This window comes from Scomber japonicus, chromosome 9 (assembly GCF_027409825.1).
Source record: "Scomber japonicus isolate fScoJap1 chromosome 9, fScoJap1.pri, whole genome shotgun sequence".
In the NCBI taxonomy this organism is placed as follows: Eukaryota; Metazoa; Chordata; class Actinopteri; order Scombriformes; family Scombridae; genus Scomber; species Scomber japonicus.
In genome coordinates, this window is record NC_070586.1 from 11,629,372 (window position 1) to 11,642,549 (window position 13,178).

Sequence of the window (13,178 nt, forward strand, 5' to 3'; positions counted from 1 at the left end):
TAGAAGAGCTGCACGATTAGCGACAGACATCGAGGGAATGTAGCACTCAGTACACAGAGCGATTAACCCGGCGGTGATAGGCTTAATCAGCATTGCGTGAACTCATATTTGCAAGTTCACGCAATGTTTATATGTAAAAATTCTACACTGCATGGCAACTTTATTACTGTAGGTGAAGGTGTGAAAATAAAGCACAAAGTCTTATCTTAATCCAATATTTTGTTAGTTGCATGAAACTTGATTCATAGCCAAAATCTGTAAGAACAGAAACAGTCTCAGGTGAGGTTTGAATATGTCTTACAGCTGATCAGTTTAAACAGAGTCACACTACAGGTCATTGTACATGTCATTTTTTTCAAACTCTATCATGTATCAAGTTCAGTCTCAATTTGTTAAAGGCTAAATATCTGTTTAATATCAGATAAAAATATGATAGAAGTCCTGTTATATTAACAAATATATATATCAGTATAGAAAACCTTTGCTTTTGAGTCAAGATCTTTGAATGTGAAAAGAGAAATATAGAGCAAGTGCACATATATAACAGTTTATTTTGGCTGTCTGACAAAAAAATGTTCCTGCCAAAGTTAAAAGCAAACCTACACACTTGCAATACAGACTCTTACAGAATGTCTCTTGAAACAGCAATGTATCACCAAGTGGTAGAAATGCCTGGGGTGACAAGTAACGATAGCGCTTAAAGAAATGGTATAACACCAAAGTGTTTTAAGAACCAGCAGTCTTGTTTTGCATTGCGTCGCTAATGCTCAAATTTGTCAACAAACAAAACAAAATGTCTAAAGTGGATTCACAGCAAGTTAAAGGTTAAAACTGAAATATCTACCCAACACTGACCAAATCCCATCTAACTGACAAAGAGAGATGCTTTATTCCATCTCCATGACAACACCTCTTTTCTTGTCTCCACTTCTGCTACCTGTACATTCTCACTGGGGGTTTGTTTCCAATATACAGTTTGAAACCAAGGAGCCAAGTACATCCTGCAAACAGCAAAATGGGTGTTGGAGTCTGTCATTGTGATATAATCGTCCATGGAGGACTGTGAGGCCTAAGATCTCAAGCTGAGTTCAGGTGTTATAACCAGAAACACAGCGCTTGTGTATATTAGATTAAAATCGTACTTCTTAAAAATTAATCTTGCATCACAAGTAAACTCTGTTTCAATGCACAACACAATATTAAAAAGAGACAGCTGTATTTCATGCTTACTATTCACTGTCTGACATACAGGTAAATACCTTTTATGTCTCATTTCTTGTCAATTAACTGCATATTCCTCCTCTCCTGCAGAGAAAGCATGTTATCATTTTAAAGGTTGACTGATTGAGGAATGAATGCAGCCTGTTAAGTCGAACAAGTGAAGCTTTAAATATACTTTTAGATAGAAAAAACTTGACAGGAGTATCATTCATATAATGCTACAAGCTAGTCAACTCTATTTGTTCGTAGTGTGTGACAGTTATATGTGTTTGATCTAATATCAATAAGACTTTTACCTGGTTAAATAAAGGATATATGAATTTTGAAAGTTGAGTCAAGAGTTTGGCCCACGATCTTCAGTAATACCTGTCAACAAAGTTAGAGGAGCAAATATTCAACCTAGGTTTTGAACGTTGCCTCTAGCTAGCAGTATGCAAATTAAGTTTAAATTTATAGCACACAAAATTAATGCAGAGACTGAGACGAATGCTCTTCTCTTAGTATCTCATGGTTATTCAGAGAGCAGAATGTTAAGCATTGATCCAACTTTGCCCCTGATACATTTTACTTTTTAAAACTCTAAATCACTAACTTAACTTGATGGGATCATTTTCATTGCCACAGCTAAAAGTGTCTCTTTCTGACCAAGGATCTTAGATTTGAACTGGCCTTTAGATTTCTTGTATCAGCATGACAATGAATACCAGTGTATTGGAAGCTGCAAGTAAGACTATTTTAAATATTGATTGATCTGCCAATCTGTCTTTTAGATTAATCAGTCTATAAAGTTTGGAAAGCCACAGACATACTCTCGAGCATAGATGGACAACTGCAGACACAACAGACGCATAGTGGCTCTTTTTATACTTCTTGGCTACAATCCATCTACAGTGTAGAGAGAACGTAATTAGCTCTAAACACTTTGTACAACTGAGGCGGATAAGAATGTGTTCAGGTTTGCAAGTATTTGGTCATAAACTTAAGTATTGGACCCATTCAAATTTTGACCTGCTGGTGTTAGATGATAAGTCAGGGGATTGTCTCCTGGGAAGTATGAATATCTGTACAGAATTATGTGCCAACCCATCTAGATGTATACCAGTAGAGATTCTTCACTGGATAGGTGAACATTTGCTAGTGGCACTGGAGAGAATGTCAGTGGATCACCAAAATCAGCAGGGTTCATCCTCTGGGAACCACCAATGTCTGTACATATCATTACAATCCTTCTAAAAGTTACTGAAATGTTTCAATCTGAACCAAAGCTGTGGAAAACTTGGGAAAAATGGAGCCTGTGGATTTGTGACATTTTTGCTTGATAAATGACTTATAGGAGTTATATATGATCAACATTGCAACAGTTGAATAATTGATTCATAGATTACTCATTTGAGCATTGTAATTTCAAGTGGTATTGCAAACACCTGTAGTTACAGAGAAAGAACCTTATCTTTTTTTATTCTTGCTTTTGTTTTATTGGTTTGCAAGCTACATCTCTGTAGTATGAAAATGAAAACTACATTTATGTCCATGTAGCATAATTACCATATTATTGCAGGGCAGGCTTTGCAGTGTCAGTGCATATGGACTCAGATCTATAATATGTTATTGAAAAGACAGCATGTTACAGTCCGCCTTCCTGTCAATTTGTGACTCCTCTATCCCTACTCTGTGGTCCCAAACCACTGGTCTCACTTCTTATCTGGTCATCAGCTCCCCCACCCCCACTTTCTCATTTTCTCTCTCTTACACAGGCTTGCTCTTTTTTCAATCCCTGGCTTCCCTCTCTGTATTTTTCATTTTATTTTTTTGCCTTGGGTGTCTTGCTGTCTCTTCAACGTCATGTTCAGGTTTCAATCCACGATCCACATGCATGATTCCCATCCCCACTGAGAGCGTCGTGCCTACCCTGGCCTCTGACAGCGCACTCACACCCACCCATATCCCTGCAGGGATGCTGACAGTTAAAGAGGAGATAACAAGAGAGAGAAGGAGGGAAAGTGCATTTTTTTTCTACCTATGTGATCAGTCAACCATCTCAACAGGTGATTGGCAGATGCCGTCATGATGAGGCATCAAATGTCAATCAGAAAAAAGCTTGTGGGTGGGCACGCACATACACATACACACACCTACATTAACAGGGTCACAGACACACCCCTCTCTGTGCCCATGACACACATGCTTTAACAAACATGTTATATTTAGTGGTGACATCTACGTTTACAGCTCAGCAGTGTGTCATCTCATGGTTGCTTGGATGATCTAGTGGCACTGTACAATGGTTAACACTTGACATGATCTGTGTGTAGATCTTCCGGCCAACAAATGTAACATTTGGATAAAGCAATGAAGCAAGCAAGCAAGACAGCTTTGCCAAAACAGTGCATCCCCTCTAGCAGTGAACATTCATCTGTTACATGATATGTTTGTTTTCACTGTCTCCTTTTGCAGGCAACAGACGGGTGAGGATTGCAGATTCCCTGTGTCATAAATTCACCTTTTTTACTTTACTCTCTGGCTGTGTTTGCTTTATACTCCCATTACAATTTAAATATGAGAAAAACATTTTTAACATGAGCAGTTAGTGCACCAATTGTGTTGCAATATTTCCATCCTATGCTTTCCTTTGCTGAATTCTTAATTTTTCCTGTCAATCTATGTATCGAGTTTGTTACAACTATGGCCACCATCCCTGTTTGTTATGTTTGTATTTACTGAAGTAATTGCAGAGATCTGGGAACATGCCGCAACACAAAGTCAGACAGGGAAGAAACATAATCGATCAGCCTGATTGTAAGCAAATTGAAGTTAAACCAGATCATCTAAACCATTTTAGCTGTAGGTGAAGCTGGAAGTGAGTGCAGTAATACGTTTGGTTAATCTGTGGTTTCATTTACAACTCATCTGAGTGCCTTACTGTTTGTATTTTATTGCTACATTTTCCTATTCTCAGCAATACACTCATGCAGTTCATTACAATTCATGCATCTGGTTTGTATTATCAACCATCAATTATACTTTAAATGTGCAATTTATCTTTTTGCTTCTTGGGGTCAACACAACAACATGTAAAAACAACACTGACATCTTACCCCCATGTAAAGTAGATGTGGCAAACATGTTAGTAAAGAGTTGCCCTTTAACAATCTAATAGAGTCCACCATGCACAGATCGACATTAGCTTTCCAGAGTCACGTGCCTGTCCACCTAATGAATACAAGTCTGACTTTACCAACTCCTGAGTAAAATATCTTGCTTATTTGCTGCTTGATGCTCTACTATATTCACCAACTAGTGACTAAATTTATCTTTGTGCCATTTGGTGCTATGCAAGTAGAATAAAGTATCAGTATAGTAATTTGTTTTGCTAAAAACAGCTGCCTGCAGTGGCTGAAATGACACATATTAAAGTGGTAAACCAAAACAGGCAAAGGTTTTGGGCCAGACAGCCAAAATAATGAGCAGAAAGATGCCATTAGGCTCTGTTCAGCTGAGAACTGCAGTGTTGAGCCTTGATTGTCTGGGGGAGCATCACTACAAGGACCGCCTTTGTCGGTGGACATAGTCATCTGACCTACTATTCATTTTTTTCAACAGCTGTAATGTATATGCCATGTGACAATGCCATGTGATAACACCATGTGATAATGCTATGTGTAGGATTTGAAAATGTAGTAATATCAAAAGACACATTCAGCACTCTCGTAAGGATGCAGGATATAGACTGCACTGCACACATGTTCTGTTGGATTGTCAGATGTATGCAATTAGAAAGTGAGATAAATGTTACAATCACAAATTCATTCTACACAAAAGAGATTTAAGCTGCAGCAAACGATTGTATTGACAATACAATGAGTAATGATGGTACATTCATAGTGTACGTTTTGATGAATTTGGTAAATTAGTTATATAGTAGCCTAGCAAGGTTCCTACAGATCTCTAAAGGTCTATACAACCACATCTTCTTCCTCTGGTTTCATACCGACATACCTGAATAATAGTTATGAATAGAGGCATAAGACCTATTTAATGTAAGCCATTTGAACCAAATCTGTTTAGAAAACGTACTGCATTTTGTAATTAAGAGAGGAGAACGCCTGAATTGTTGCAAGTACCGTGCAATAACAATAATTCCCTTTTGATTAAGTTTAGCATTAACTTACTATTGTGCCTGAGGAAAAAAAGAATAAAAAGCCTACCCAGAGTAGCAGACTGCCTGCTTTTATTTAACTCTGCCTTGATGCACAGACAACCTTCTTTGGATGAAACCGCTCAAAGGGATCACAGTAATTCTCCTTTGTAATCATTATTCAAGCCACCTTTATTTCATTTTTCTACCTAACTTTATTAAAGCAGCAAAGAGAAGTGGCTGCCAGAGATATTATTCTACTCTTTCATTTGCATAAAAAGCAACAGGGTGCTTTTTTCTCGCCATATGGGTCTCAGCAAAGCTCTTTGCATATTTCTGAGGTATGCAGATGGAATCCTGCAAGTCATTTATTCCTCTAGATGGACACAAGTGTTAATTAGACAGAGCTTGAATGTTTTTCAGCATAGCTGCTGAGATATGCCAGTTGGATAGTGACTTAGCTAGCTAGTTAGGAGAGAAAGCTTGTGCAATATTCATGACCCTGCTTTTTTAAAATCCTCTTGATATGTCAAAACGTAAAGGAAATATGTCATTTTAAGGATTGCCGCTCTCTTGCTCTCTCCCCTGTCCTTGATCAGATGGAACTTTTACTTGAAGGTGTCACTGTAATTAGTGTCAAGTGTGTGGTAGTGCGTGTGGAGGGAGTGGGTGGATGAATGCATGTATGTATGTGTGTGTGCATGAAGGTCTGATTTGTTTTCGATTTCTTGCACATTGTGACGTAAATATATCATATTTTAGAAATGCAAACCAGCCAAGGATCTTAAAATAATGCTTTGATCCTACGCCATGGCTTTTGTCCACCTCATGGGTTTTGTATTAAAAAAAGTCAAGGATTTTGTGCAACGAAAGTGACATGTTGGTGTTGAATATACTTTGTTTTTTGCTTGTTTTCTGCCCACATCACATCAAGCAGGATTCCTATTAAAACACACTATTATCTGTAAATATCATTATATTTGGTTCTTCGATTAACGCAAACATACGTCATGGAAAGTTTATATTGTCTTTCACTCACTTCATAATAAATACAATAGAATTTGAATGACTTCAAAGAAAATTGGGGACATTGTGACAGGATATGACAGGAAGAAAGTAAATGAATAAGAAATCAGCAAATCAGCAGGTAATAGACATGACACAACAGGTAGTATAATCACTACAATATATGAAGTGGAAATGCCTGAATTAAACTATGAAAAAAAAAAACCTGTTAGTGTTCCTGTTTATGCAGTTTTGGAAGACCCAGGAGAGTAAAGGCTGAAAAATACTACTTGAAATGTGACACAAACATGCAGTGATTTCCATCTGTGAGAGATGCATCGTGATGTACAATCCTAGACTAGATCAAAGGACAACTCAGCTATTCACACCTTTGCTGATTTCTCTTGACACTCGACAAGTCAGCCACCTCCCTCTTTTTGTGTCTTTCTCTCTGGTGTATTCTTTAAGTTTCTATCTCCTTGAACTTTTCATATGCCGAGTAGGAAAAGGTATCTGAATAGACGCTTTAATGACAACTGTGGAGTTGACAGTCCTCCCCCCCCCTCCATCCCCCCCACGTCTGCCCGCCTGCACTGACAACCGTTTTCAAAACCAAAAATTCGGGAATCCTCTCCTTTCTTTCCACATCCATTTTCCCTCCCTGAACATCTACAAATCATCCGAGGAGAGGATAAAGGCATGCATGCAGCAAGATGAATGGTTTCATTTAGATTCAAATGGCATAAAGTGGGCTAATCGGAATAGCTGACAAAAGCTGTATGACGGAGAAGTGATAACCTGCAGGCTGCTTCCTTATTGCAGGAGATGAGAGTGTAGTGCTGGGCTGGTTTACAGGTCTAATTGCATGACTCAGTGAAGGGATTGAGAAACTGACATGGGAGGAAAAATTTCCAGTGGAATTTAACATTTTTGTCCTTAATTAGTGTTATTTTGCATTATAAGTCAGTCTTAATTTCTTTCCTTTTATGATGGATGAAGTGACATTTTTCTCTTTCTTTCATGCTTTTTCTCGCTTCTCTCACTTTCTTTGGACTTTATCCAATGTCTTCTCCTCTGTTTGCCATTGTCTGCTTTCTGTTTAGTTTAGTTTTTGTTTGGCTCCATTTGTCTCATTCACCCGTTCCCTCTGGTTGTTCTCTGTAACTTTTCCTTTCACAGTCTTTGCTTTCTTGTCATTCTGGCTCGCTCTGTGGGTCTTTTTCACTTGTCCTTCACTGTCTGGCCTGTGTGTCTGTGCATCACTCAGACATTAGTTTGTGAGTCAGTTTTTAGAATTACCATTCTAAAAACTAAGCGATGTTGCTGCCTAACTTCAGAGCTCAGTCTGGAATGTTCTCACTTTTTTTTTTTGCACGTCATTCGACTTTGGTTGAGCTTTTGGACATAATGTTGTTACCTCAGGTTAACACAAGGTTTATTATTATACTCACTTACTCTGTGTTGCCCCCTGACTTCACTACAGCTCACATTTTGAACCCAAAGCACAACAAATAGATATTTTATATGACCCAAGCTGTACAGGTTGATTCACTTACAGTAATTTCACTATGACTCTGTGCATCTGTGTATTAACAGGTAATGTATTGTCCAAAATGGAAAAGTTTTACTTGAAAAAATAGCATGACAAGCTGACAAAGACAAGAGTAATTATTATTCAAAATTAATTTTCTGAAATGACAGGTTGCCCAAAAAAGAAGCGTTCTGACTAAAAGAAGTGATGTGATAATGACAAATTAGTGGTGACTTACAATTTGACATGTAATACTAGTTTAAAAAGATTTTTTTTAATTTTTTTTAATAATTAACAAATTTCTACCGTGAAACACGAATGTAACCACTGACAGAGATGTTTGATGTTATGTACCACTCTCTAACTCCACTTCAAAGAAAAAATTCATTAAGCAATACTCAATAAAAAATGATTGCCTATCAACCTGAAAATCAGGCTCATTTATTTGCTGTATTTTTTTCTTTAGCTTTCTGGAGCACAGATTTTTTTGCATGTATTAATTGACTTGAAGTTATTAGAGAAGAAATGTTTTCTTAAATCAAACACTCTACCCCTCATTGTGTAAAGAACAAATCTTTAATTTAAACCCACTGGAAATATATTTCTATTATATGTAGATCATATATTCCTATTATTGGAGTTTTTCTTTCAATATTTGGTCTTATCATGAATGTAAAATAATATAGTTGAGGAATAACCTGTCATTTTGTCACTGTAGTAACGGTGCCATCTGATCTATTTCAAGTAGTAATTTTATACTTAGAGTAGCTGTGTGATGACATACCATAGCACTCCATATCTTATAATTAGTCACTTTTCATTTCAAATAAACTGCTTTTGTATTTATTTGAGTTGTCTTATGTAATTCTTCCCTCCCTCTAGCCTATATGTATGTTTTTCTTGTCATGTCAGCAGTTTGTTTTCTATCTGACTTGATAGTAAAAGCTTAACAGTTAGCTTATGAACATGACATCCAACCTTACACACTGTGTCATGATCACTATATCCTATAATTATTTTGTTACAGTACATCACACTTTACAACAGCGTAGGGTGTTATCCCACTTATAGTTTTACTTTCAGTGGCTCTGTGGGATCCATCACATCCTAGAGGTTTTGTAGTTAGTTTGCGGAGGCCCAAAGTGCAAAATTACAAGTTAACTCAAACTTGTGCATATTTAATTACAGGTAGTTTGTTCAAGACACTTGATAGTAGAAGCACTGCTGGGTCTTTGTGGTAATCACATACAGCTGCTCTTTGCATATGTCAGGTGTTCTGTGTTTCTTCAATCTTGTGAAAGGCTCATTGCATGGGGAGAATGAGATCTCAGGCAAAAATAGCAAGTGCAACCCTTTCCCTCCATAAGATTTCCTAGGCACAATGTAGGGTTTGTGTAAAATAAAATATCTTTATTTGTGTTTCTGCAGTGCAGGGTGTTAAAACAAACACATATCTCCTAAATCATAATTCAAATTAAAGCAAAAAATTAGGCCATGAGGTAAAACTCTTACACTCTTATCCTCAGTCTGCAATGTTCTGCACTTTCCACGTGTTATTTTGTAATGCATAGTTGTAAGTGAGTTATCTTAGTGCACCTGCTTCCACTCGCCCTGACTTTCATACCCCTCCAAGAGCGAGGGAGAACTTGTTGCATTGAGCTGTGGGGCATACAGCATGTGTAGGTGGAGAGAATAATAATGACATAGTTACTGGATGGAGCAGGGAAAGTTTTTTTCTATAAAAAGCCAGAGTTATATCAGTTATTGAAAATGCAACATGTCTTGCAGCTGTATTGCGCTATGTATATGGATGTGTGATAATATATGTATGTGGAGGAATTGGCATATCTCCTATGTGAATGGAGCCCTTAAACCTTGATTCTGACTGAATATGAAACCAGATGATTAACAGTGATGGAAAGATATATGATATAATATATATGTGTGATAATTTAAGGGCATTACCAATGTGAAGTGAGTTCACAAAATTTTCAGTTGGATTTGTTCTTTTTTTTTTTAAAGAGGGGAGTGGTGGGTATCATTTGAAATGTCCCAGAATTTCCTAGCTGCTCCTCTACTATTTTATCGGTCTGTTTGTGTACCCCTAACCTGTTTCCCTTTTGTTTCCTTGTTTCTCTCAGAGCCAAGAAGAAGACCAAGCCCTTGAACCTTAAAATCCACAGCAGTGTGGGCAGCTGTGAGAATCTGCCCACACAGCGCTCACCCCTCCACACTGAACGATCTCTGCGATCCTTCTTCTTCCCCTCCTTCATCCCTTCCACACCTCCTGTCCATGCTGAAACACCCTCTGCAAGTAAGTTCTTTTATTAATCATGAAATGATGATGAAATGAGATTTTTTAATGCCTTCAGTATATCTCTTTCATATCACAGTCCCTTCTGATAACTCGTTAGTTTGTTCTCAGGCAGTGTCTCATTTCTCGGATGTTATTCTGCTCTCTGCAAGGTTAAGTCAAAACGTGCAATTCACTCTGGGATCGAAAACTGAATCAGGGGTTGGGAAGTCATAAACATTTGTAACCAAAAATCGCCCCTTCATTATCTTTGTAGAGACATGCAGTCTGAACCTGTGCAATGTATATTAGTATTTTTGTCCAATAGTCAGCTTTGTAACCTATTTTTCACTTGGTGTTGTCAGTCTTAAACCCTCTGCCTTGACATCTTTGCACCTCCATAAACCATTGTCTCCACTATGGAAATAAAGAGCAGCCACACACCGATAATTATTCCTATCTCCATAATTCTTTTTGTTAAAAATATACTTAAGTTCAGCTCTGTTGGGAAATGCAACAAATGAACAATCAGTCCTTACCATAATGACCGGAGGTGGTGTGTTGCTGCACATTTGCAGCCTTATTGGCTGAAGCATTATGGCCATACTGCGGAAGCCATTAGAGAGAGGAGGAGATGGGGAAAGGCAGAGAAATAGGAAGAAAAGGAGGTCGTATCAAGGAAAGGGGTGATGAATGGCTGTCGCTTAGTGTTGTAAATAGTCGTGGACCTTGACTAAAAGGTATGTGGGGCACAGCAGTGCATATTTGTTAGTAGAGGCATGATGTGAAACAATCACGCACACCGTATGCAAGCAGGACATGTACTTGACTGAAACAATACAGATGTTGAGGTGCAAAGCACCACTGCAGATATACATATACATGAAGATAGTCCCTCTTGTTCATGTATTAAAGAGTACAGGTATACATTTAAAATGTTTGGTCCAAACCATTGTGGAAAGATTTTCCTTGTCACATGTTTTAAGTTATTGAATTCAGCAGGTTAAACAGTAGATTTGGGCTGAAGTGGATACAATAGATTTTCATTCTCCTTCATGTCTTCATGTATGGTGACATATCTGTGCTTGTTGAAATAGCTTACATTCCCCGATCTTGATACTTGTATAAATACGTGAATATGAACTTCCCAGGCATAAGGAATAGCTTCCACCAGACTTCAGCAACATAAAAAACTGTTAATAACATGTTTCCTCACACTGCCATTGTGACATGAGACCTGCTCTTTCAAGTATTTTGTGATCACATATTTAAAGTGTAACCAAGTTCAGATATTAGTGTTCTCACCTGTACAAACAAGTCTAGCTGATGTCATTCAAACAATGATGTTATTAAGACAGGTAAGTGTCTTACCACATTTAATTTGATATATTTGTGGAAGCTAAGTGTTTCTTTCTGTAATTTAAATCACAGTCACTCTTTTGACTGTTAGTAAAAAAAGACTTTGTTGAACTGGTGCTACGACTGCAGCTGTAGGGTTCAAATAAAAAGTATCATTCATGGAAAAAATCTTAAGTAGTTGCCCTGATGTGAAGCTCAGTTCACAGCTTCAGCATCATGCATACATATATACACATCATACACTTCAGTGTCACTTTAAAAGGAGTATAAGTTTAGTGTACTGACCTAGATAAAACTTTTTTCAAGTTTGTTCTTTTTTATATATTTTTCAACCTGAACCATTGATGTCACTCCCTGCGGTGGCTCATGAAGTTAAATGACCAAGATCAAGAAATACAGGATCTTCATTGTGAACATGTATACATGAGTGATTTTTCTTTTGCGCTTGAAATTAATTTTTACATGTGAAACAAGTTGGCAGATGTAATTATATGTGAAAATGTGAATGCACATTTGTAAAATAATCTAATTCACACTCGCACAAACTGTATTAAAGAGGCAGCTATGTCTGTGTTCCTTATTCTTTGCTGCAATGGAAAAATTCACTTGGGGACACTGTAAGAGACAAACGGAAATGAACACAGCTGATGACTTATTGAATATATTGGCATGTAGTTTGACACAAAATCTCAACTCAAAGTCCACTTAGTAGTAAGGATATGTAATGTACAGATAGAGATGGAAATAATAAGCTGTAAATAATGATCACAGGGCCTGCAGTCATTCACAATGAAGCCATCTCACATGTCTCTACCTTTACATGTGTGGGAGTGGATACTGACAGCCCACTGAGCCAAAGCGTCCACATTAACAGCATCTGCTCCGGGCTACAGCGGAGACAGTACTTCCTGTGTAGATGAAGATTTTTTAGGAGTTGGAGGTACACCTGACTTTTTTTTTTTATTCTGCTGTACTAGAAAGCTTTATTAGACACGGTAGGTATCACAGCTTGGTTTGGAAACCTGCCTGTACAACAAAAATCCAAGATAAGCCATCCGCTGTGGACAGCTCTGAAGGTTGAAGGAGATTTACAGCTTTTCTGAGCCTTTCTGGGAGGAGTTGGTGTACACGTTGTATCACCTGTGACTTCTCAGCCTAATATAAGCTTCTCCCCTCAGGCTTGCCTTTCCAGTTTTACAAAATGCAAGCCAAAGTGATTAAAACGTTGTATGCGCTGCTATCAATTACAATTGTAAATGCTGGCAGCAACAGACAGGGTGTGTCTGTTTGTGTACCGGCTTATCTACATTCTGTTTCTTTTTCCCCCAAGCTAGCACTGACTAATTTACCTGAGGGACAATTGATGATGATGATGTTGATCTTCATCTCTTCTCACTAAATTTACTGCACATTTTAAAAAAGGTGTTATAATTACTGTGTTTCCTATCATAGCTACGGAGCCCCAGATATGTCATGGGGGGGAAAAATAATAAGTTGTGGCCACGAAATATTAACTCGTTCCCACGAAATAGTAATTTGTGGCCACGAAATATAGCTGTGCACAGCTGGATGAGCAAATCAAGCGCAACTCCTCAAACAGGAACAGCTGTCACACAATGGACAGGGATAGTATG

The 13,178-nt window shown here is 37.8% G+C and overlaps 1 protein-coding gene across 1 annotated transcript in view; it reads left to right on the forward strand.

The window, feature by feature from the left end:
- Nucleotides 1-13,178, forward strand: part of ksr2 (kinase suppressor of ras 2) — a 97,878-nt gene that overhangs the window by 49,029 nt on the left and 35,671 nt on the right. Inside the window, exon 5 of the mRNA XM_053324612.1 lies at nt 10,034-10,206. Coding sequence (XP_053180587.1) covers nt 10,034-10,206 — 173 coding nt within the window. The remainder of the gene's footprint in view (nt 1-10,033; nt 10,207-13,178) is intronic.